Source organism: Telopea speciosissima, chromosome 4 (genome assembly GCF_018873765.1).
Source record: "Telopea speciosissima isolate NSW1024214 ecotype Mountain lineage chromosome 4, Tspe_v1, whole genome shotgun sequence".
NCBI classification, from domain to species: domain Eukaryota; kingdom Viridiplantae; phylum Streptophyta; class Magnoliopsida; order Proteales; family Proteaceae; genus Telopea; species Telopea speciosissima.
In genome coordinates this window covers 66,966,343-66,987,696 of record NC_057919.1, presented here as the reverse complement: position 1 = coordinate 66,987,696, position 21,354 = coordinate 66,966,343, and the positions used below count along the sequence as shown (strand labels likewise).

Genomic DNA, 21,354 nt, shown 5'->3' with positions numbered 1-21,354 from the left:
TTCTCGTGTTTGGATTGGTTTGGTCGATATGAACAGCGATTATGAGATTTTTTTAAGTGATTACTTTATGGCCTGATGAAGATGGTGAACGAGTGAATGGAATGCTTTCTCTGTCGGAAGAGTCAGAGATAGAGTGGTGAATCTGTTTGTGCTTCTCCCACACCTGATAATCCCTTGGTTTTTGCAGGTTAGGTTAAATGATGTTAACGATCTCATTTTGTTTCTCTTAATGTTATTTGATCTGAACGATTTGCAGATTGTATGAAATCCAAACTCTAGGTCTCCCCCGTTTTTCTCAACTACGATCGAATCTCTGAGACAGTGATCCTTCTCAAAAACCAAGGGATGATTTGAGTCGTTTGAAAACCAGGGGTGACGTGTAAGTTACCCATATTTTTAAATTATGGCTGTGTCGTCAATCTAGGCTATATTCTAGATATTAATATTGGTGAAAAATATTGGTGTGGAAAAACTTGGTGCATGATATGCATAAAAACAAACAATCTACCGATGGATGCTCAGCATGTGACATAAGATCCAATCAAAGTGGAAGATTGAGGTGAAAGCTACTGTAACCCACTGAAATTTATACTCTCTTGCCGGTTGATTGCTATAGTGACTAGGGGACTCTCCACGAGGGAACCTTTCTTTTTTCGGTTCTTAAGAAGAATCAAACTTTTCCATCACCTTTCATATAAATAGGGAGTTGAGGTATGAGATAAACAACACTCGCTCATTTATTACTGTCTTAATTACTGCTCTTTCTATACCCAATTCATGCTATTATTGTTGGTTATTGTTGGAGTTCTGACTTGAGCATTAGTGAGTCTACCTTGAAAAGGCCCATTTTGATCAATTCTTAATCGATCCAACCCGATTATGACTCGGGTAGGACCCGGGCCGCCTCCCGATTCTGAGCTTAATAACCTATAGTCATCCACTCGCCCTGATCCCACATGCTTCCCGCCAAAACGCATAACGCTGCCCAGCATTTCCCGCCAAAAACTGAAGGTCATCCTCAAATTTGCTCTCTGAGTCTGATTCTTCTTCTACGCTTCCCTCTCTCACGCAGCGCACACAGACGGACGCAGCGGAGAAGCATGAAGGATCTTGATTTCAATGCCGACAAAGGTAAGCGTACGGCGTCATAAATCACATCTCCCTTATTCATCTCCCACTTCCTCTCTATTTCTCAAGCCGAGCCATTGATCTGTTGCAGTCCTCGCAAAGGATTTCCTGACCAACTTCGCCGATGCACATGGCGAATCCAAATACCTCAACATCCTCGTAAGTTTCTTCCTCTCTCAGTCGAAACAAGAGTTTATTGGGATTCCTAACACCTGATATCTTTCACTGTTCCTCAGCAAGAAGTTGCCAACCGTAAAATCCGAGCAGTCCAGATTGACCTCGAGGATCTCTTCAACGTAAGCTTCTCTCCCTTACATCTTAATATTTTCGTTTCTTTCAGGGCTTCTTATGATCGTGTTTTGCTAAAACCCTAATGGTACTACTATTTTCCTTTTCCTCCCTCCCCTCATTAGTATAAGGATTTGGACGAGGAGTTCCTTAGAAGGGTGACTGAAAATACTCGTCGATATCTCTGTATTTTCGCCGATGCCATTGATGAGCTCGTTCCACAGCCAACAGAGGCATTTCCGGATGACGACCATGATATCCTGATGACTCAGAGGACGGAGGAAGGGACTGAGAACGCAGATGGCTCGGATCCATTCCAGAGGATGCCCCCAGAGATTAAGCGTTTCTAGTAAGTCTAAGGACAACCATTTTGCGACTGCCATCGCACTTTATGCTTTAATTTTTTGTTTCTATTTTAACAAAATTATTCTCAAGTAAACTGTTAGTAATTATAACATATTAGTGAAAAATTTGTTGTCATTTGATAGCTGGTCTTGTAGAGCGTTTTAGATCAGGTCGGCCATGAACTGTGATTTCTACCAAGATGCTAATTGTTTTATTGAAATGGATGTCAATCAAACTGGTCTATTGATTTTGTTTGTTTGATGCTCACCCTCCCAACCCTTCAACAGAATTCAGTACTCAGAGCTTTTAATATGGTATATGAGATGTGAATGTCCTCTTGACTCATTTATCTTGTAATGCAGCGAAGTCTACATAAAAGCTTCGTCTAAAGAAAGGCCATTTTCACTTCGAGAAGTTAAAGCTTCCAATATTGGCCAGCTTGTAAGGATTTCTGGGATTATAACTCGATGTTCGGATGTTAAGCCGTTGATGCAGGTAGCTGTGTATACATGTGAAGAGTGCGGATTTGAAATTTACCAGGTATTTAATCCTAGGTGGCCTTAATTGCATTTTAGTTAACCTCATCAGATTTATCATTTCATATAATCGAATTGCACTTGGTTTATTTTACAGCAGAAATATTCCTAGAAAAAGTTGAATGGAAGAGCATAATTTGTGTAGAATGAGTTTGTATAGGGCTTGATTGAGTTGTATCTTACGCACATAGTTACTGATGGATTATCATTACTTCTAATTTCTTCTTTCCACCATGATATTCACATGTTCCAAATCTTGGATTTGTTATAATGATTAAATTTTCTCCTTTTTTTTGCTTCTGAAAAACCAGGAAGTAACAGCCAGAGTATTCATGCCTCTGTTTGAGTGCCCATCCAACCGTTGTAAAATCAACAAAACTAGAGGGAATCTCATCCTTCAGCTTAGAGCATCAAAATTTTTGAAATTTCAGGAGGTACTTTATTCACTCCTCTTCCATAGAGCTTCAAGTTCATGGGATGTTTAGTGAACCAGAAGTTTATTTACATGGTTTCGTAGTGCAAAACATTATCTATGATTTATATTCTATCCTAATAATGTCATACATCAAGTGATGTTTCGTCTTTTGCATTGTATAAACCATTGAAGATTTATTTATGCAGGCAAAAATTCAAGAATTAGCGGAACATGTTCCAAAGGGTCACATACCACGGGCAATGACCATTCATTTTAGAGGAGATCTCACTAGGAAGGTTTGTTGATATATTTTCTTACAATGTTGAGGAACGATGGGGACTGCATCTCAAATTCCCTGTCCAGAGTACATGCACATATAATTTCAGAATTTAAAACTGGTCATATTAAAAGTGGAAATTGAAGAAATTATGTTTTTTTTTTTTTTGGGTGGGGGGTTGAATTTCAATTTTCAAGTCATAGGAAGTAGGAACATTGACAAGATTTTGGGACAATGCTTTAAATCCTAGGAGAATATGAATGTGGATTTCTTATCTTTTCCCTCTTCTTTTTTTTGGGTGGGGGATTTGGGGAGGTTTCCTCAACCCTCAAGTTTCCATAATTACATGATGCTTACTGATTTGTGCCCCCCCCCCTTTTTTTCTTTTCTTTCTTTGGTGGTATTCACCAGGTAGCCCCAGGTGATGTTGTTGAATTGTCAGGAATTTTTCTTCCTATTCCTTACACAGGATTTAGAGCAATGCGGGCAGGCTTGGTTGCAGATACATACTTGGAGGCCATGTCCGTTACCCATTTCAAGAAAAAATATGAGGAGTAAGTTATTTTTTATTCATAGGAAAGCATATGAACTCAAATAACCGAAATACCACTTCACACATATGCAGCATTCCTCCTACTTCATTTCCTTTCGTTTTATTAATGTACCAACAAGTGAAGTGCGTGCCCCTCCCTTTGTTGTCTCTTCCCTGTTGGTTTTAGGAATGAATTTCTTTTGTACTTGGCAAGAGCCAAATCTGACCTAGATACTTTCAGTAAGATGAGAATGCAGGAGTATACTCTATAGCTACCCAAAGTAATTGAAAATATAATCATTTGGAGTTAAGGACTGGAATAATGAGAGAAGGCAACAATCCATCCTTAGTTCTGTAGAATGTTGACAAATCCTCTTGGTTCCGACAAATTTGTTGGGCATTCTTTGCTCTTCGGACCATTTCAAATTCTATCTGTGGAGGTTCGATTCAAACAAGAAAGGTCATGACTTGTTGTGATGGTTACAACATGGCCTGCCATTTTGAAGACATGGGTTTGAGTCTGAGGGATGCCACTTTGTGAAAAAAACTGCCAAATGTTAGGACAGACCCTTGTCCATCCCCAGGACCCTGACATTGGGATTTGGTCCTTGGACCAGGTCACAGCCCCTCCTTTCAGTTTAAACAAAAAACTTTTCTTTGGGTACTTGAAAGGGGGAACACCTAAGCTGTCATATTTGCTTTCTGTTTGCACACAAATACAGTCATCAATTTCTCCTTGGGATAATGTCCCTTAAGGGACCTTCTAGGAATCAAATTATCAGTACAGCAAATGGTACCTCTGTTTGTTTTGTGTATTCCCATGATTTTCTATTGGTCTTGTATATAACAGAAAGACTTTTCTAGAGATTTGGGGCACCTCATGTATTTGCAAATGAAACTCCTTTCTTTGTCTAAAATAATCAAATAAAGATCCATAACCTAAGTTATTCATTTTTCATCAACTCATTCTAGCTGCATTATTTGGATATCTTCTGTTGTCCATCTAGATAAAAATTTAAGATATCTGGATGATGCCAAATTATAGAAGGATGGCGACTTTAATTAATAGCTCCCTACTTACAGGTATGAACTTAGAGATGATGAAGAGGAGCAAATCACACGCTTAGCTGAGGATGGTGATATTTACAATAAGTTGGCAAAGTCATTAGCACCTGAAATTTTCGGCCATGAAGATGTTAAAAAAGCTCTTCTTCTCCTCCTTGTGGGTGCTCCTCACAGGAAATTGAAAGATGGAATGAAGGTAATGGCATGAAGGCCATTTAATGGAAACCAGATTTCTTTGATTACAATATTTGGCATCAAATAGGATTCCACTTCTCACTTCAGAAATGCTAGATCCCAAGATGTATCACTGTCAGAGTAAGCTAGGGTCTATTTCATGTGCTTGATGTACAACCAGGTTGTTGACATCTTAGCATCTGCATTAGGGACTTTGACTTTTTCGTAATAGGTATCAAATATTCAGCTTGTGGTAGTCACTTAAGACTGGTTATAGGATTGTAATTAACCTGATATTCCAGCCTTCCTATCATATTTTACTTTATCAACTTGTGTGTCCATTCATAATTTTAGCAAGACTAAGCTCATTCTTTATCATCAACTAAAAAGGTGCGACTGTCATTTTTTTCATCATATCATAACAATTGCATGAATATATCTCTTTCTGAGCGCAGATCAGAGGAGACCTCCATATTTGTTTGATGGGAGATCCTGGGGTTGCAAAAAGTCAGCTTCTCAAGCACATAATCAATGTTGCACCCAGGGGAGTGTATACCACAGGGAAAGGAAGCAGTGGGGTTGGTCTAACTGCTGCTGTTCAGAAGGATCCAGTAACAAATGAGATGGTCCTTGAAGGAGGAGCCTTGGTGAGATTTCTAACTACTAGGTGCACTACAGCACAGTCATCTTTCCATCCAAACATATCCACATGAAACATAAAATGGCATTTGACATGCGTATATTCTACTTATGTTACAACATTTCTGATTGTGTTGTAGAATGTTAGAAATATGGTGTGTAGATATGGCCATGAAACTCCCCCCCCCCCCAAAAAATCCAGAAATGGGGGCACATCTTTGTAAATATAATTAATGAGTTATGCTTCACAAGCATTTTAAATCTCCGAAATAGGTAATCATATTGCGACTGTCTTGATGCTTAGATTATGTTAGGGTACTTTTGCTCTTTTGCTCCTTGTGGAACGGTAAGGTTGCTCCATTGCTACTTTAGAGGTCGCGGGTTTGAGTCGGGAAACAGCCTCTCTGCAACGCGGGGGTATGGCTGCGTATGTTATGACCCTACCCAGACCTGCAGTGGCACAAGCCTTGTGCACTGGGTATGCCCTTTACTTCTGCTCTTTTGCTCTTTTGCTCTTTTGTACAGTAGACAAAATGATATTATATGGGTGAAATGGTAAATCAGTAGTAAATAAAACTAAGGCAACAGATATAGATGCATGGATTTAGGTGTATTCTAATGCTATTAGTAAAGCAAGTCAAAGGATATGACGAACAAGAAACCTATGATAGGAAGATAACATCAAAATAGGATCATGTTGAGCTAGCTTATATACAAAAGACAGCAGCACTGAATGTCTAGTTGCGTCCAAACAAGCGTCCAGCTTGGACATGCAAGAATCTATAAAGGGGAAATGATGCAGTTGAGATAATATTGTCCGGACGTTCTTAATCCTTACTGTCAAAAAATTATACCATGTCATCCATGATGGGCCTAAAATATGGGTATAAAGTAAGAAAACAGGATTTACTTCATTAGTTTAGTTTGAATCTTGTTTTGAGTCAATTTCTTTCGTTATTTTTTCATAGTCAGTTTATGTTACCTTATTAGTTAAGGATTGGGTTAGGCCTTTCCTTTTGAATGTTTGAGTCTGTCTTTGAGTCTTCTATATAAGTTTGTAAGGGGGTACATCCTTGTACACGAATCTGATTAATGAGATTTTGGCTTGAGCCTTTTCTTTCGCTGCTGAGAAAGTATGCATGCTGTGAGACTCAGTTATGGGTGGGATATCCTTGGGATCAGTGTGATTCTGATCCAGGACTGTTGGTGGGAAGCCAAAGGTCACATTCTTCCTTTCCGTTATTCAAGTAAGTACAGTTCTGAATTTTCTGCAACTCAAGATCTGAATCTCGGATTCATCTGCAAGGGTTTTTTGACATGAATTAAATTTAAAAAGATCCAGCCATTAGAATCCTCTCAAATTTTTAGGAGTTGTTCTAAAACTTAAAAGAAGAACTCAACCAGAATTCCTCCATGATATGACCTGCAGATCTGGTTTTATTTCTGATTTCCAATTCTGCCCTTATATCTTAATAACTGTTCTGTGCATCTGAATATTGAATGAATTAATCGATTTACTGCTTTTAACAATCTGTTATTGCTGAATTTTATGTCCATTGTTCAGAATTGATTGGACATTATTTTTCTGTTATCTGAATTTCAGTCTGAGCTGTTAATTTACTGATTTACCCCTATCCTAGTACTGGTAGGACTGATTCATATTTTCAGATCCAAGCCTTGGATCTGACTCATATTTTGGACATAGTTTTAGAATTCGCGAGATCTCGGCGAGTTTCTCGGTTTTTTGAGAAACCTAGACGAGTTGGCATATGAGTTGCAAAAGTGCAACAACTCGACCGAGATATCGAGATCTCGCCGAGTTCTCGAGAATCTCGACCCAAACTCCTTTATATGAGTGCTAGATCTCGAGATCTTCGTGGAAAATCTTGGTATACAGACACCTATCTATGCAAACCTCAGTATACTGACTACTTATTTATGCCTAATAGCATTTAACTAAATGTTTATTTACTTAAAATATTATTCATAAATAAGCAAATACCCCCCTATTTGAATCCAATAAAAATAGTTAAAAAATAAATTCCAAAAGGAAAAAAAGTCAACCCCCCAGTTCAAGAACAAAAACTGGATTTTCGGCGGTAGGTGCAATTTTCAACTTTCTAATGCTGGGGTTTTTCTCAAATCTAAAAATTTCATAAATCTTAATATGGTAAAACATTGCTAAAAACCAAAAGTGCGGTAAAATATTCGTTTATTTTGATGTCCAAGAAAATATTTTCATTCAGAGCGATTTTGACAGCATTCGTGCACACCAAATTAAGTTTGACCGGTACATAATTCCTATTTGAACTTTGTTTTTGCAAAATCTGATAGTGTCATTGTGTTTAAATGGCCTAAAATAGGCTGAATACCAAGTTTCAGACCCAAACTAGGTCTAAAACCCACCGAGTTGAGGCTTCGAGTCGGAAAAAAAAAAATGCACCAACTCGGCGAGATCTCGACTCGACTCAGTTTTTCAAGGGACCGAGTTGGTACCGAGTTCCGAGTTTTAGTACCTTGATTTTGGAGATTGAATGATCCTGCCAAGAGTGATATTCTACCTGAATCTTAGGTTAATCTGACTTCCAGATTTTGATTAATTAGAGATTTCTTATTTTCTGGTTTCAGTTTCAGATTTGAATATCCTCTAATTACTCTTAATCCAACTGTTGGATCATTGCCATCTTCTGAAGAGTATCTATTCTTTTATTTGTGATTGATTGTCAGAGTTTGACCTTCATCTGAGATGGTTGACCTTTTTCGGTTTGGATTTGCTTGGGATCCTATCCTGGAGTTGTTTAGCCTGAACCTAGGGTTCATCCTACCTACCCCCCACCAGCTAGAGCATGTAGACGTCTATGATCTTTTCGGGCATGCAATGCTTCACTTGAGTCACACAAATATAAAATAGAATATAATCATTAGGTTAAACTTCATTTATTAGGAAATATGATCTTTTGCTGTAAAGTCATATTACTGAAATTTCCAAGTGTCTTTTTTTAGTTCATTGTTTCTTTCTAGATTCAAGAAGGAAGAATTATGTTGCAGGTGCTTGCAGATATGGGTATATGTGCTATTGATGAGTTCGACAAGATGGATGAATCTGATCGGACATCGATACATGAAGTGATGGAGCAGCAAACAGTCAGCATCGCCAAGGCTGGAATCACTACATCTCTCAATGCTAGGACTGCTGTTCTAGCTGCTGCAAACCCTGCCTGGTACAGAGCTACTCATTTTCTTTAATATTCTGTCATGCATTCATAAGATAAAACTTCCACTGCTTCTCAAAGTTAGTGGGGATTGAAGTGGTACTATCTCCTTTGTGAAGAGTAAGTACAAGTTTCTTTTTCCCTTGGAGGCTTGGATATGGATTGATCGGTTCTTGTATAATTAGTTGGTCTCTCAGAATAGTGCATCTGAAGTAAAGACTTAACTTTGATATTGAAGGGGAAGATATGATCTACGGAGAACTCCAGCTGAAAATATTAACCTCCCTCCGGCCCTTCTGTCACGTTTTGATCTCCTATGGCTGATTCTGGATCGGGCAGATATGGACAGTGACCTTGAAATGGCAAGGCATATCTTGTATGTCCACCAAAACAAAGAATCTCCTGCTCTTGGGTTCACTCCGCTTGACCCATCTGTTCTTCGGTAACTCTCACTTATCAACCTATAGTTGAAATTTAGTCTTTCTTTTTAAGAAGTTGCAGTTGGCTTTGATATATGTTGGTCCCGATTTCAACTTTGCTTTTATGAACAAAACATGTGATGATTCACAATTATGAGAGTATGTTTCTTTGACTTAGACTACATTATATTCTCCCCTCCCTGGTTCATTTTTCTTTAATATCTTTTGAGGGCTACTTTTGTGAATCTGTATTATTAGCTTTATGGTACTAAAACAATGCTGATGAAAGAAATGAATTTGCGCCACTGCATCAGCACGGTATAATGGTTTGACACCACAGGTTGGAGGATTACTGGCATCAGAACAGTAATTTAATATATATTAGGTCTAGTCTTCTCCTATTTTCTTCACATTATTAATGAATGTATTAAAATAAAAGGGAGTAATGCTTATCATGTATTTTTGTATTAGTACGTACTAAAACCATTTTAACATTGTGGACAGATGCAAATAGATATGCAGCTATGGTTTATGTACCATAAGTATAAAAGTGCTTACACGTAGATTAACCATGTTTGACCATGTTATCCTTTTATTCAAGATTTTATATAACATATGGTTAGGGAATAGGGAGTACAATGTCATTCTGATCCTACAAATGTACTCACGTTTTTATTTTTAGAACTAGCTCTCTTATTGTATTTATTTTTGTCCTTGATTTCCAGGTCATATATCTCAGCTGCAAGAAGAATGTCTCCGTACGTGCCAAAGGAGCTGGATGAGTACATAGCGAGTGCATACACTGGCATTCGGCAGGACGAGGCAAAATCAAATGCTCCTCATTCCTACACAACAGTGCGGACCCTACTCAGTATTCTCCGGATATCCACTGTGAGTTATTCTTTTTTTCTCTTTAGATAATCGGATACTTTCTTAGTCATTATGTGTACAAATGTTTGGTGGAGTAAAAGGTACCCATGGCATTTATCCTTTGTTCATATATCGGTAAAAGGTATCACTGATTGAGTTGCTAACAGGCGCTAGCAAGGCTCAGATTCTCAGAAACTGTGGCTCAGAGTGATGTGGACGAGGCACTGAGGTTAATGCAGATGTCAAAGTTCTCACTATATTCAGAAGATCGTCAGAAATCTGGTCTGGATGCCATTTCTGACATCTATTCAATTCTGCGAGATGAAGCTGCAAGGATGAACCGTTTGGATGTGAGCTATGCCCATGCACTCAATTGGATCTCCAGAAAGGTTAGTTGCTGTTTGTAAATGCTGGAAGAACTAATTGCAAAAATAAAGAAAACCATATGAAACAGGTTGCACTACAGTTTCCTTTGCCGTAACTCAATGGTCAAGCTGGCTGGTCTTAATGGTACATGGCCCCAAGTTCCTTTTGATCACATGGTGAGTTGCCAACTGCTTGCACAGAAGACTGTTCAAACAGATAACAACTCAGCATCTGAAATATCAGTTTTCACTCCCAAAAAGTCCAAAAAATGCAAATGTCATCCAAGACCTTGAGCCTGACATTTTTTTTAAATTAGTAAACAAGCAATTTACAGCATAATGGAGGTCAAACTTGAAACGTATACAATAAGAATTTCAAACAAAAATTTAATGCACCAGGGCTTGAAAAAAGAACTAGCTTTAACCTTCTGTTTGAGATTATCAGCTAATAGGAAGCCCAAACCACAACCTTAGTAGGCCAAGCAATCTGCAAGCTGGTTATTCTCCTTAATCATACAAATGTTGTCAAAGTGGCTAGTCAATAACAAGCCATTTGCCCTATAGGTGATCCATTTACTGGTCAATACTTATATGTTGACTAATTTGATACCAAAGTTATATCTGAAGGTGCTTCTTTCTCTTGTTTTAATGAAGTGATGGTATCAGATACCAATAAATGCAACAAATCTACAATGATATGTATTATATATATATATATCTCGAACTCTACCAAAAGACAAAGAAAATGTAATATTGGTGTGTCAAAGGAATGAGTCCAACAACCTAATGTTCTGGGTTAATGCTAGACAAGTTTTTAGCTTCAATGAAATGACAAAGCAAAGTCCCAAATGGCAAAATTCGATAAATTATAATAATTTTATCTCTCCAACTCAGTGGAAATAATATTAATTAAGTTACTTGATAACAAATATTTGAACAATACGCATGATGTTTTCTTGATCTAGACCAGTCAGTTTGGCTGGATTAGGTCGACTAGTGACTCCATGTGGCACACAAGCTACTGATTAGCTATTAACTTCCGATTCATGATCTATCCCACAAGTGTCTCCAAACATATTGGATATAATCCAGAAAAGTGTCTTGTAGTTATTCATGGACTTGGTTAAATGGTGATATTATAACATTTTTGTTTTGTAATGCCACCTATTAAAGGTGGCTCCCAATTAGCATTTACTCTGTGAAAGAGACCAGCTTGGGAGGATAGCTCCCACTAGTGGCTTTAATTTTGATCTCTCAATTTTTCTGCACCAATCAAAACTTTTGTGCACTGGTAGTAATCTCAACATAATCATCTTTCAGTGGGACTGGGCTTAGTGTGGTGTCAACTATGAAATTGGAGTCACTTTTTTTTTTTTGTTCAATCAAATAAGTTAAGGATTTAACAACAATGAACTGCACTTTGAGCTTTCCTATGCTTATTTGTAAAATCTAATTGTTGGGACATTGTTTGCATGTGAACAGGGATACAGTGAAGCTCAATTGAAGGAGTGCTTAGAGGAATATGCAGCTTTAAATGTGTGGCAGATCCATCCAAATACCTTTGACATTCGCTTCATTGATGCTTAATTTTTTCTCTCCAATGTTTTTAAGGGAGAGGGTTGGACATGCCACCCGCTCCAGGCAAATGGGCAGCCTTGCCCAATAGGAGAGGCAGGGTGGTCCTTTGCCATGGGGAGGGGAGAGAGACAAGACACAGGGTTGGCACTTCGGTGGCTTGCCCACCCTTTCCCCATTTTTTTTCTTCTTATAATGAGAACCATTCTTAAAGTTCTGCGGCTATAGTAGCTGAGACGCCTAGAATTCTTTATCATGCTCTTGTTTTAATTCACCAGGTATAGTTTTTAAGGGTATGTATGTTAGAAAGAACTTAATGTATTAAGCAATTCAGAGTTTTCTTTGTCGTTATAGAAACAATCACTGATCAATCAAGGATTCCTCCCAAGAGTCATGGGGTTGTGAGGTCTTAAACTCAGCAGGGAAACCCGTAGGAACCGATTGAAGAGTAAAGGGGGAAGAAAAGTCCCATTTCTCAAGTAGCCCATGCCCGGGGTTGAATACCAAGAGTGGTAATCATGTTTAGGATGGGAACAAGCCTTGGCCCACATAAGGAGTGCCTTTTCAAGAATCAGAATCAGATTAGTCGAATGATACTAATTCCCTAGAATCTTGAGGGTCGGCTCTAGGGTTTTTGGGGCCTAATTCTGGCTGTGGTCAGTCTAACGTGCACAAATGAATTTATAATGTTTGTTTGATCTTGTTGATATAGTACACAGATTGAGACCAATCAATCATCTTATGAATTTTAGGCGAACAATGTTTGTGGGTTTAGAAGGTCATGCTTGGCGCATGTAACGACTCAGCCCCTCTATTGTTCGCGGGACTGATATTGTTCTCTCTGGTCCAATGGGCCTCAAGGCTTTAAAACGTGTCATGCCATGTAGAGGAGGCTATTCTTTATCAATAGCTTAGGATCTCCTTCCCTAGTCGATGTGGGACTAAGTTTGTATCTCCTCACCGATCTCTCAAACCCCCTGGTACTTAGCCGTGTCTTGGTGGAGACACCTTAATGATCTTTCAGGCAAGTCGGTATTAGGCCGTATTCTTGGGGCGTTATATTCTCCCCCACTTACGGGCACAACGTCCTCGTTGTGGCCCCACCATCGGTGTCGGGAGTTTGCTCTGATACCACTGTAACGACCCAGCCCCTCTATTGGCATGATATTGTCTTCTCTGGCCTAATGGGCCTCAAGGTTTTAAAACGCATCATGCCATGTAGAGGAGGCTACTCTTTATCAATAGCTTAGGATCTCCCTCCCTAGCTGATGTGGGACTAAGTTTGCATCCCTCACCGATCTCTCAAACCTCTTGGTATTTAGCCGTGTCTTGGTGGGAACACCTCAACGATCTCCCAGGCAAGCCGGTATTAGGCCATATCCTTGAGGCGTTACAACGCGTTAGTTAAGTGCTCATTTGTTGAATGCTTGGTCACGAGTTCAAGTTTTGGAAACAGCTTCTTTGAAAACAGGGGTAAGGCTGCATACATTTGATCCTCACCAGACCCTACTAAACATGGGAGCATTGTGCACTGAGTTCGGCCTGTAATGTTTGTGGATCCGATTTACAGTGAGCCCTTGATTAACCAGGTGTGTCTTGATGGGAAGTGATTACATCATTATGAGTGAGATAGCTTCTTCCCTTGTAAGGAAAAAAAAAAAAACAAGGGAAGAGATAGCCCGCTGATCATATCATATAAAGGAAAAAAAAGGGTATTTGAAGGTATTTATATATATAAATAAATGAGTGGGTAATTGCAAGGATCAAGTTTTTATTCACCTACGGTAAATGAGGAATTCCTTCAATGACAATCAATGTGTTTCTGTGAGTGTTTAGAAACCATGAATGACATTTCAACTATCTAACATATAGGGAGGTAGGCAATTATGACAATAGATTCCTGGTGGGTAAAGGAAAACTTTTCTCTACATGTAGTTACTGAAATTGCCATAAATATTTTTTTAAGCTCTTAAAACTGATTGGGTAAATTATCCAAGAGTGAGGCTGTAAGTTTCTTTAACAAGGAGTGATAACATCACTATCTACTGAGCTAGCTAGCCAAATCACACGACAAGATAAGGAATTAAAGGATATTTATGTTAAAACATGGTCAAATAAAGTTCAATTACTGAATGATCATGTGCTTTACCCTAATATAGGATTCTTTCAAGCATAATCATAAGACCTTGCCTTTCCTTTTGGGTGAATATTTTGTATTCATTATACAATTAAGCTTAGGTCTGAGTTTTCATCAAGCCACAGTGAAGGAGGTATTCCCTTATCGATGGCCATCATTGCTATTGGATGGGCATAGGGGAATAGTGAAGGGCATTTTTGACTTTATATTTATATGAGGAAGTAATGATGACCTTAGATTAGATTCATGGGTATTTCCTTCATTGTGGGTGAAAAAAGAAAACTTTCTCCTTAAGCTAATGCATAGAATCTCTTAAAATGGTCATGTTGTGAAAAGGGCATGGCATCAAATGATTTAATTTATTTACCAAAAAAATGGATTGAATTTGGTGCAAAAATTTGACTTGTTTCATCTTCAACATCGAAAAGTCAAATTCACAGCATCACACTTCAATGCGATAAAAGTAAATATTATTGTTAATGATATTCTTTCCTAAACGGTTGTGTGGAAAAAAATAATATCTGGATTGAGTTTTCCTTCAGCCAAATCAAGGGAGAATATGAGATCTTCGAACGGTGTGCATAAGGTATCGTGTAACACAATCAAGGGGTATTTTGACCATTCGTAAATAGGGGGTAGAAAAGTGGCTGTACAATCCTTCATTGTGTGGTGAATGAAAACTTCTACCTTCCTCTTTTTTCGTTTTTACTATCTCCTTTTATATTCAAAATGATCCTGACATATTTGAGGGGGTAAATTGCATAATAATTTGATGACTTTTACACCTCCGAGGATGTGCTTTTAATATAAGGGCGTACCTAGTGCATGATTCTCCCGCCATGTGGGGTCTGGGGGAGGTCATATTGTACAAAGCCTTATCTATGCTTTTACACAGAGGCTGTTTTAGACTCGAACCCGTGATCACTTGGTCATAGTAGAGCAATCTTTACCATTGCACCAAGGCCCGCCCTCTCAGGATGTGCTATTAACACTCCCCTATTATTTGACTCTAACAATATATTCACCTTTTTAACCTAATAAAACATACAAAAGTAGTCTAAACCTAGACTATGGTGCAATGTATATTGATAATGGATTAATGCACTAACTGTTCCAATCTCAATAAAAGAGTTCTCACTTCTTAAATCTATTTTCAGAAGTGGGAGGAAAAAAATTCAGTTTAAAAAGGAAACTGCAACTTTTTGGTGGCAAAATAGAACATCTCTCTCCCTCATCATTCCAAAGTCAAGAGTGATCTGTGATTTGTTTCTCTTTTATGTTTTTTACCTTTGCATGTTGAGAGTCTGAGACTCTATGACTCATAGCCGTTGCATTTAAAAATTGGAGGGTATTCTTCAACTATTAGGCTTTTAACCTTTCCACAACTTACCCTTTTGCCCCTATTTAATTTGTTTTTTTTAAGTAACTAAATCATCTTAGCCAGTGTTCCACCCCCCCCCCAAAAAAAAAATCTTAGTCATTTTTATATACTAATTGTGACTATATCCACCTCTATATCATTTGATTTTTTTGTCTTTTTAATAAAACCAGTGATTAGGTTACCATTTTTTAAAATTACTAATATTTACTAGGGAAAAAGAACTCTATTTGGGAGTTTACGTTTCTATACCTAGACACATGAGGGGCGAAGTGATATGAGAATGAAAAATCTGAATGTACCAACAGGTGAACGTACATGTGAGAACCAACCACTTGTCCTATTTTTGCCATTTGCAAGGGAAGGAAGGGGTTTTTATGGAAACAAAATTAAAATATGGATTGGCTCTCACATGTACAGAGGAACCTAATTCAAATGATACCTCCCAAATGTGCAAATGACATCCCACTTGATGCTCCTGCGCTTTCCCATTGGTCCCCATGAGCGTGCAGGAGCCACGCTCCCAACACTTCCCCTATTTACTAAGATATAATTTTGATACCAAATTTTTTTTTTGGTTATATATTGTTTTAGTTGCCATCGTGAAGTCTTTCAAGAAGAGTGGGTGTAAAGGTTTAAAAAAGGCCTTCGACCGTCTCGCCCTCTCTCTTCTTTTTCTTTCTTTCTCTCTCTCTCTCTCTCTCTCTCTCTCTCTCTGGCTACTCTATGTCCGTGCAGAAAAACCAAAAACAAACAATAGCATAGAGGAATACAAAGACAAGCAAGGCTCGCTCGATCTCTCTCTCTCTCTTGGGTAACCTCAATTCATAGCTCGCGAGTCGTGACGCATGTAACAATCGCCGCACATTCGCAGCACTGCAATCCGTTGATCCACTCTAAACATCATCTACCAATTCACCAATCGAAATCAGTGTTATTTAACTCCCAGGAAAATAGCTCTGCTTTTTGGTCTCTGAACCGACTCCATTTAAGGTATTTCAGTTTCAATTGGAGAAGAGACTTAATTTGACGTATCAGATAGGGTCATCGCGTGTCTGGGAATGAATCTCGGATTGTTTTCAGTTGCTTTTTGCAAATGTATGGTTAGTTTATTCTTATTGAAACTGTTTAGTAATAAGAGCTTGAAATTGGGTTCTTGTTGTGGCAGAGGAAGGCATTATGGATTTGGGCATGTTAGGGTTTTTGAAGCGTAGAGACGAGTTCCAGGTATTGGGCAGTCACCCATCCAGTTAGAGTACTCGGAGCATCCACAAGTCTGGAGGTTTGAATTGGATGTATGATTTTATTTTTCCTTTATCTCTGTCTCTTCTTTCCTACTTGTGGTTGAATTTGTGTGTTCTGAAAAAGAATTTTGTCAGTTGTTTCACTATAGTTCTGTTTGTGGTACAGAAATGGGTTTACACTTTTGTAGTGGTTGCATGAATTGTTAATGCATTTTTTGCTTGATTTATTTGTTTTGTTTGCATGATATGGTTCAGTAGGGATTGGATTTGTCACGTTGGGTAAATTTCTTCTCTATATAGCTTAGGTAATGGGGAATAGTTAAGCTGCAACCAATTATACAGGGGAATCGTAAACTCTTCAATTAACAGCAGCATCCACAGGGTATTTTGAGGCTTTCTTCAAACAGCAACTATGGTAGCACAAAATCGTCTATTGAATTAATGAGTCCCCACAGTAGTTTGGAACCTTGGTTGATCTCAGATTTGCAGGGAAATAAAATCCAGAATAGTAACAAAGAAGAAAATAGAAAATAGAGAAGAAGGATAGGATTGGATTGAGTCTCCCATTCTCTCCCTTGGGCCTCTCACCCTCTCAAATGTATCTCACAGCCATTAATGGGTTTAACCAAACTCATTCTTGTTTTCTCAAACTTGACTTGGCTTTTTCAGCATTTGTTTTTTATTTTAATTTATAAACTTCAAATCGATTACATCAATGGGGTCTTCCTTACGTGGAATGGAATCCCTCACAAATTGAACTTTATCCTAAACAGAAAGTAGAAACTACTTACAACTATCCCAATCCAAATCTAATTACCAAACTAAAGAGTCATAGAAAAGAAAACTACTAATTACGATAAACAACCTATAAAATAGAAACTAATATTTAGCTAATAAACCCCCGCACAAGGGACTATATCTTCCCTAAAATATAGGATCATGCAAGCTGGAAAAAGATCTCCAAGCCTCCTCCATGTATTAGCCATGGGCCCCACTCGAAATGTCGATATATTTCTTCAAATAACAAAGGTCGATAGCTAATATCCCCAAAAAGATCTGGTTAATATCCTTCCCACGCATTCTGGACTGTGCTGCTTATTAGATGCTCCATCAAAACCAACAAAAACCCACCACATCAGCAGACCAGACAGTCTCCCATAGCAGTTGAATCTCACAATGATACTGGGCTGTTTTTGGGGCCTTGTTCCTGGGGTTACACATGGAGCTGTGATCTACATCATAAGCATAACGTGGCTTAAGTAATTGGTTAAAGAACTGTGTGGGTGATTACTGAATACCTTAGTTCACGTGTTTGTTCAAGATTTTCAAATTATTCAATGCTTCCACAACTTACAATTGCATCCCTCAATTGACTGAATGAGAATGTTCATTGATAACTTGATTTTCAAAAGACTCTATATTAGGTTATTGGAGGATGCAACAGCTTTTTCATGATAAAGTTCAATATTGTTCAGAATACCTCAAGTATAGGAAGGAAAGAATGAATCGATAGCATTTATGAACTACCATGAATTAGTTTCCACAAGTGGTTTACTTTCTTAAACTTTAACTTGAAAACTGCCATGGGCTTTTCCAATGGCTCATTTAGTGATGGGTCTCTGTTGTGTGATTGATGAAGAACTCTAAAATGCACTAGGAACAACATCACATGCAATCTGTTTAGAGTACGACCCTACCATAATGCTATACAGGGAACAACATCACTTGCACCCTGTAGAGGGATGAGTTTTGAAAGTGTTGTGTTCTCAAGATGTTCAAACATCTATGATATCTTGCCAGCTGGTTTGCAATCTTTTTCCTAATTTTATTCATCTCTCTTGGTCGCTCCCTTTGACTATTTGTCCCCTGTAGATTTGTTGTAGAAGTATCAACATCTTCGGGAGGGGCATTTGGGCAATCCAGCTCTACAGGTGCTTCATCATTCTTTGGTCTTTCAAATTCTTCATGTACCCATTGTTCTTCTAGGATGAAGTTATGAAGTTCACACCACACAATCACAATGTAGCTTTGGTCTTTGAGGGAGTAACCAAACTTTTTTCTTAAAATTTGGAATATATTTTTCAACACCCTAAACCCTATATTCAATGCATAATTGTCACGGCATCACGGAGATCCAAGTCGGTGGAGGGGTGTCACGTCGATATATCGACATGTCGCCCGCCATGGCGAGCATGTCGACCATGTTTTATTTTTTATTTTCTCTATTTTTAATGTTTTAATAGATGTATACTCAAGCCATGTTTTATTTTTTCTCTATTGTTTCTCAAGTTTTAAGAAGAAAATTCAGAAATCGAAGAGGGAAAGAAGAAATCGAAGAAGAAATCGAAAGAAATCGAAGAGGGAAAGAAGAAATCGAAAGAAATCGAAGAGATCGAAGACAAGAAGAAGAAATTGAAGAGGGAAAGAGAGACAGGAAGAAGAAATCAAAGAGGGACGCCATGGCGTAGGTCGCCATGCAACCTTCTCCAGCGCCAGGACGCCATGACAACTATGATTCAATGACATTCCTCTCTAAGGAATGTCTATAGTTGTACAATTCCTTAGCTGTTTTTGGAGATCTGCCCCCTCTACAATCTTGTAGGTGATGCCTCTCACCTCTGAATGGTGTCAAATATCCAAGTTGATATGCATATCCGGATTCTACAACATTATACTTGCTTACAAGTATTAATGGGGATTGGAAAATATTATCCATTTAACATTGTAGTAGAACTAATGTAATGTTAACTTCAATATGTACACAATTATATTAACGCATCTCACATAAATAATTTTAAAACATCACAATGGCTACAAGATCATAAAACAAGATGTAGAATACACATAATTTGGAGCGAAGGAAAGAAACAGAGAGAATTCAACCAGCTAACAACCAAAACGATCAGAAATATAAGGGTAAAGTCTCTACTACTAACAAATACAGAGGTTAGATTTACATTTAAAAACAAAGACTAAGATCTACAGATGAGACACTAAAGAAGAAAAACAAAGAAAACCAAGCAGCAGAACAAGAAACAGAAAAATAAAACAAAGACTATAGTTACCAAACAAAAGCTTAGAACTATAAGGCAAGAAAACAAAAACAAGATCCGTAAACAGAGAAACAAGATCCAAAATAAGAATTAATGAACTACATAAGATGAGAAAAACAAAAACCGCGAGCTACAATTACCAAGCATAGACTAAGCTACAGACAAGAAATCTGAACAAGAAACAAGAGAACAGAGAAAGCAAAAATAGGAGGAAAACTAAGCCAATAACAAGAAGCACAACACACACATGCTAGAGCAGACCAGCTACAGAAGATTAATAAAGGGAATAGAGCTAAGCAAACAAGAAAGAAAGAAGGCGAGAGGGGAGACGGAAGCAAAACATGTAAAGTGACCATACCAAGCAAGATCAGACCAAGAAAAGAGCATAATAGACCGCAAGCCCTACCTAAACAAGTGAAAGAGCAGAGGACTTACCAGGCGAGTGGGATCCAAGCCATGACTAGGAGGATAGTGCTACAAATAGTGGGAGAGAAAGAGACATGACTAGAACTAACTAGAAAAAAAGATCAATTCAACAAAAATCCAGTTCGAATGAAGAGAAGTCAACCAATTCCAAACCTGAAGCAGCGCAGTAGAGACAATGGTGATGCATTATACCATTTGACCAACTAAAATGCCTGAAGTATTGTACTTTACTGATGAAGCAGTTAAACATTCAAGATTAACAACAAGAACCCAAAATTTTGCAGTTCAACTGTGAGTATATTGAACCCTAAAAAATATTCAGGAAAGAAATCCTCATCTAACAAAGACACATTGAATTAAACCCTAACATCATTCGAATTGGAGACAAGGGAAGAGTATTAAATAAAGAAAAATGTAGGGTTTTTTCAGAGAGTACCTTTGCATGTCTTTCTTTAGTGAGCAAGAGAAGGATGGGCTTTGGTGGAGTTCATTCGAGTTTCGTTTCACTGCGATGAAGGAAGCTTGTTGTAGGTTCACTGAGTGTTATACACCTTTGCAGTTGTGGCTTGTTGCACTGTGAGAGAGAGAGGTCGCAATACCTGGTGGAGTTCTATTTTGTCCTTTGATCTTCTTCAGTGAGGAGAGGTTGCAGAAGAGAGTTCTCGGGGTCGTGATGGGTATTTTATTGGGAACGGGGGATTTTCCCCCCCAATTTGTTCTTCTCACCCTATTCTCAAACAATGCAGAAGAATTTTTTTTTGGTTCTGCATAACCTGTTCTTCTTGGCATTTTTGTGCCAGTTCGTTCTGTGAGAACAGAAGAACAAACCGGATTTATCAAACACAAATCAGGTGTTCTTGTGTTCTTGCAGAACAGAAGAACAGAAGATCTGTTCCCTGAGATGGTTACCAAACGAGGCCTTAGGAATCAATCAGTGGTTGATGTTGAATTTTGGAGAGAAACTATTATAGAAATCACGAGGAGGAACACTACAGTATAAACTTGAAAACCTTGGTTGAAATTCATAGAAACATTTTGGTCTCGTATTGATTATGATTATGACTGAAGTCATAAAAAATAACAATTTCGATGAGAGTGTCGCTGTAGTAATAGTGATCTAAATATGCAAGCTTTGGCTTGATAAAATTCAGGCCAAATAATAGAATTTAATTAATTGGGAGTACCAGAATGCTTAAGGTGAGGCTCAAAAGCATATTTTGGATTAAAAATTAGCAATTTATGTGCAAGTTAGAGGCTATGTCTAGTGGAGTGGGAT

At 38.1% G+C, this 21,354-nt stretch overlaps 2 protein-coding genes across 5 annotated transcripts in view; both read left to right on the top strand.

Annotated features, from left to right (window-relative positions):
• The first annotated feature begins 956 nt into the window (after window positions 1–956).
• Window positions 957–21,041, top strand: LOC122657395 (DNA replication licensing factor MCM7). The gene is made up of 16 exons (XM_043852092.1): window positions 957–1,131; window positions 1,220–1,287; window positions 1,365–1,424; window positions 1,542–1,765; window positions 2,124–2,301; window positions 2,609–2,731; window positions 2,919–3,008; window positions 3,401–3,543; window positions 4,605–4,782; window positions 5,216–5,407; window positions 8,448–8,620; window positions 8,850–9,053; window positions 9,756–9,921; window positions 10,068–10,289; window positions 11,748–11,860; window positions 21,027–21,041. Exons 1-15 carry the CDS (start codon window positions 957–959, stop codon window positions 11,850–11,852), a joined length of 2,301 nt encoding a protein of 766 aa, XP_043708027.1. The 3' UTR covers window positions 11,853–11,860; window positions 21,027–21,041.
• Window positions 16,127–21,354, top strand: part of LOC122657394 (PH-interacting protein-like) — a 101,317-nt gene continuing 96,089 nt past the window's right edge. The window contains exons 1-3 of one of the 4 annotated variants that reach the window (XM_043852090.1): window positions 16,128–16,348; window positions 16,524–16,629; window positions 20,334–20,339. Coding sequence is in view for 3 of the 4 variants with exons in the window: in XM_043852091.1 (XP_043708026.1) it covers window positions 16,452–16,458; window positions 16,524–16,582 (66 nt within the window). In the remaining variant the exon portion in view is untranslated. Of the gene's footprint in view, window positions 16,459–16,523; window positions 16,630–20,333; window positions 20,340–21,354 lie in introns of all 4 variants that reach the window. The other 3 variants (XM_043852091.1, XM_043852088.1, XM_043852087.1) reach the window with 3 other exon arrangements.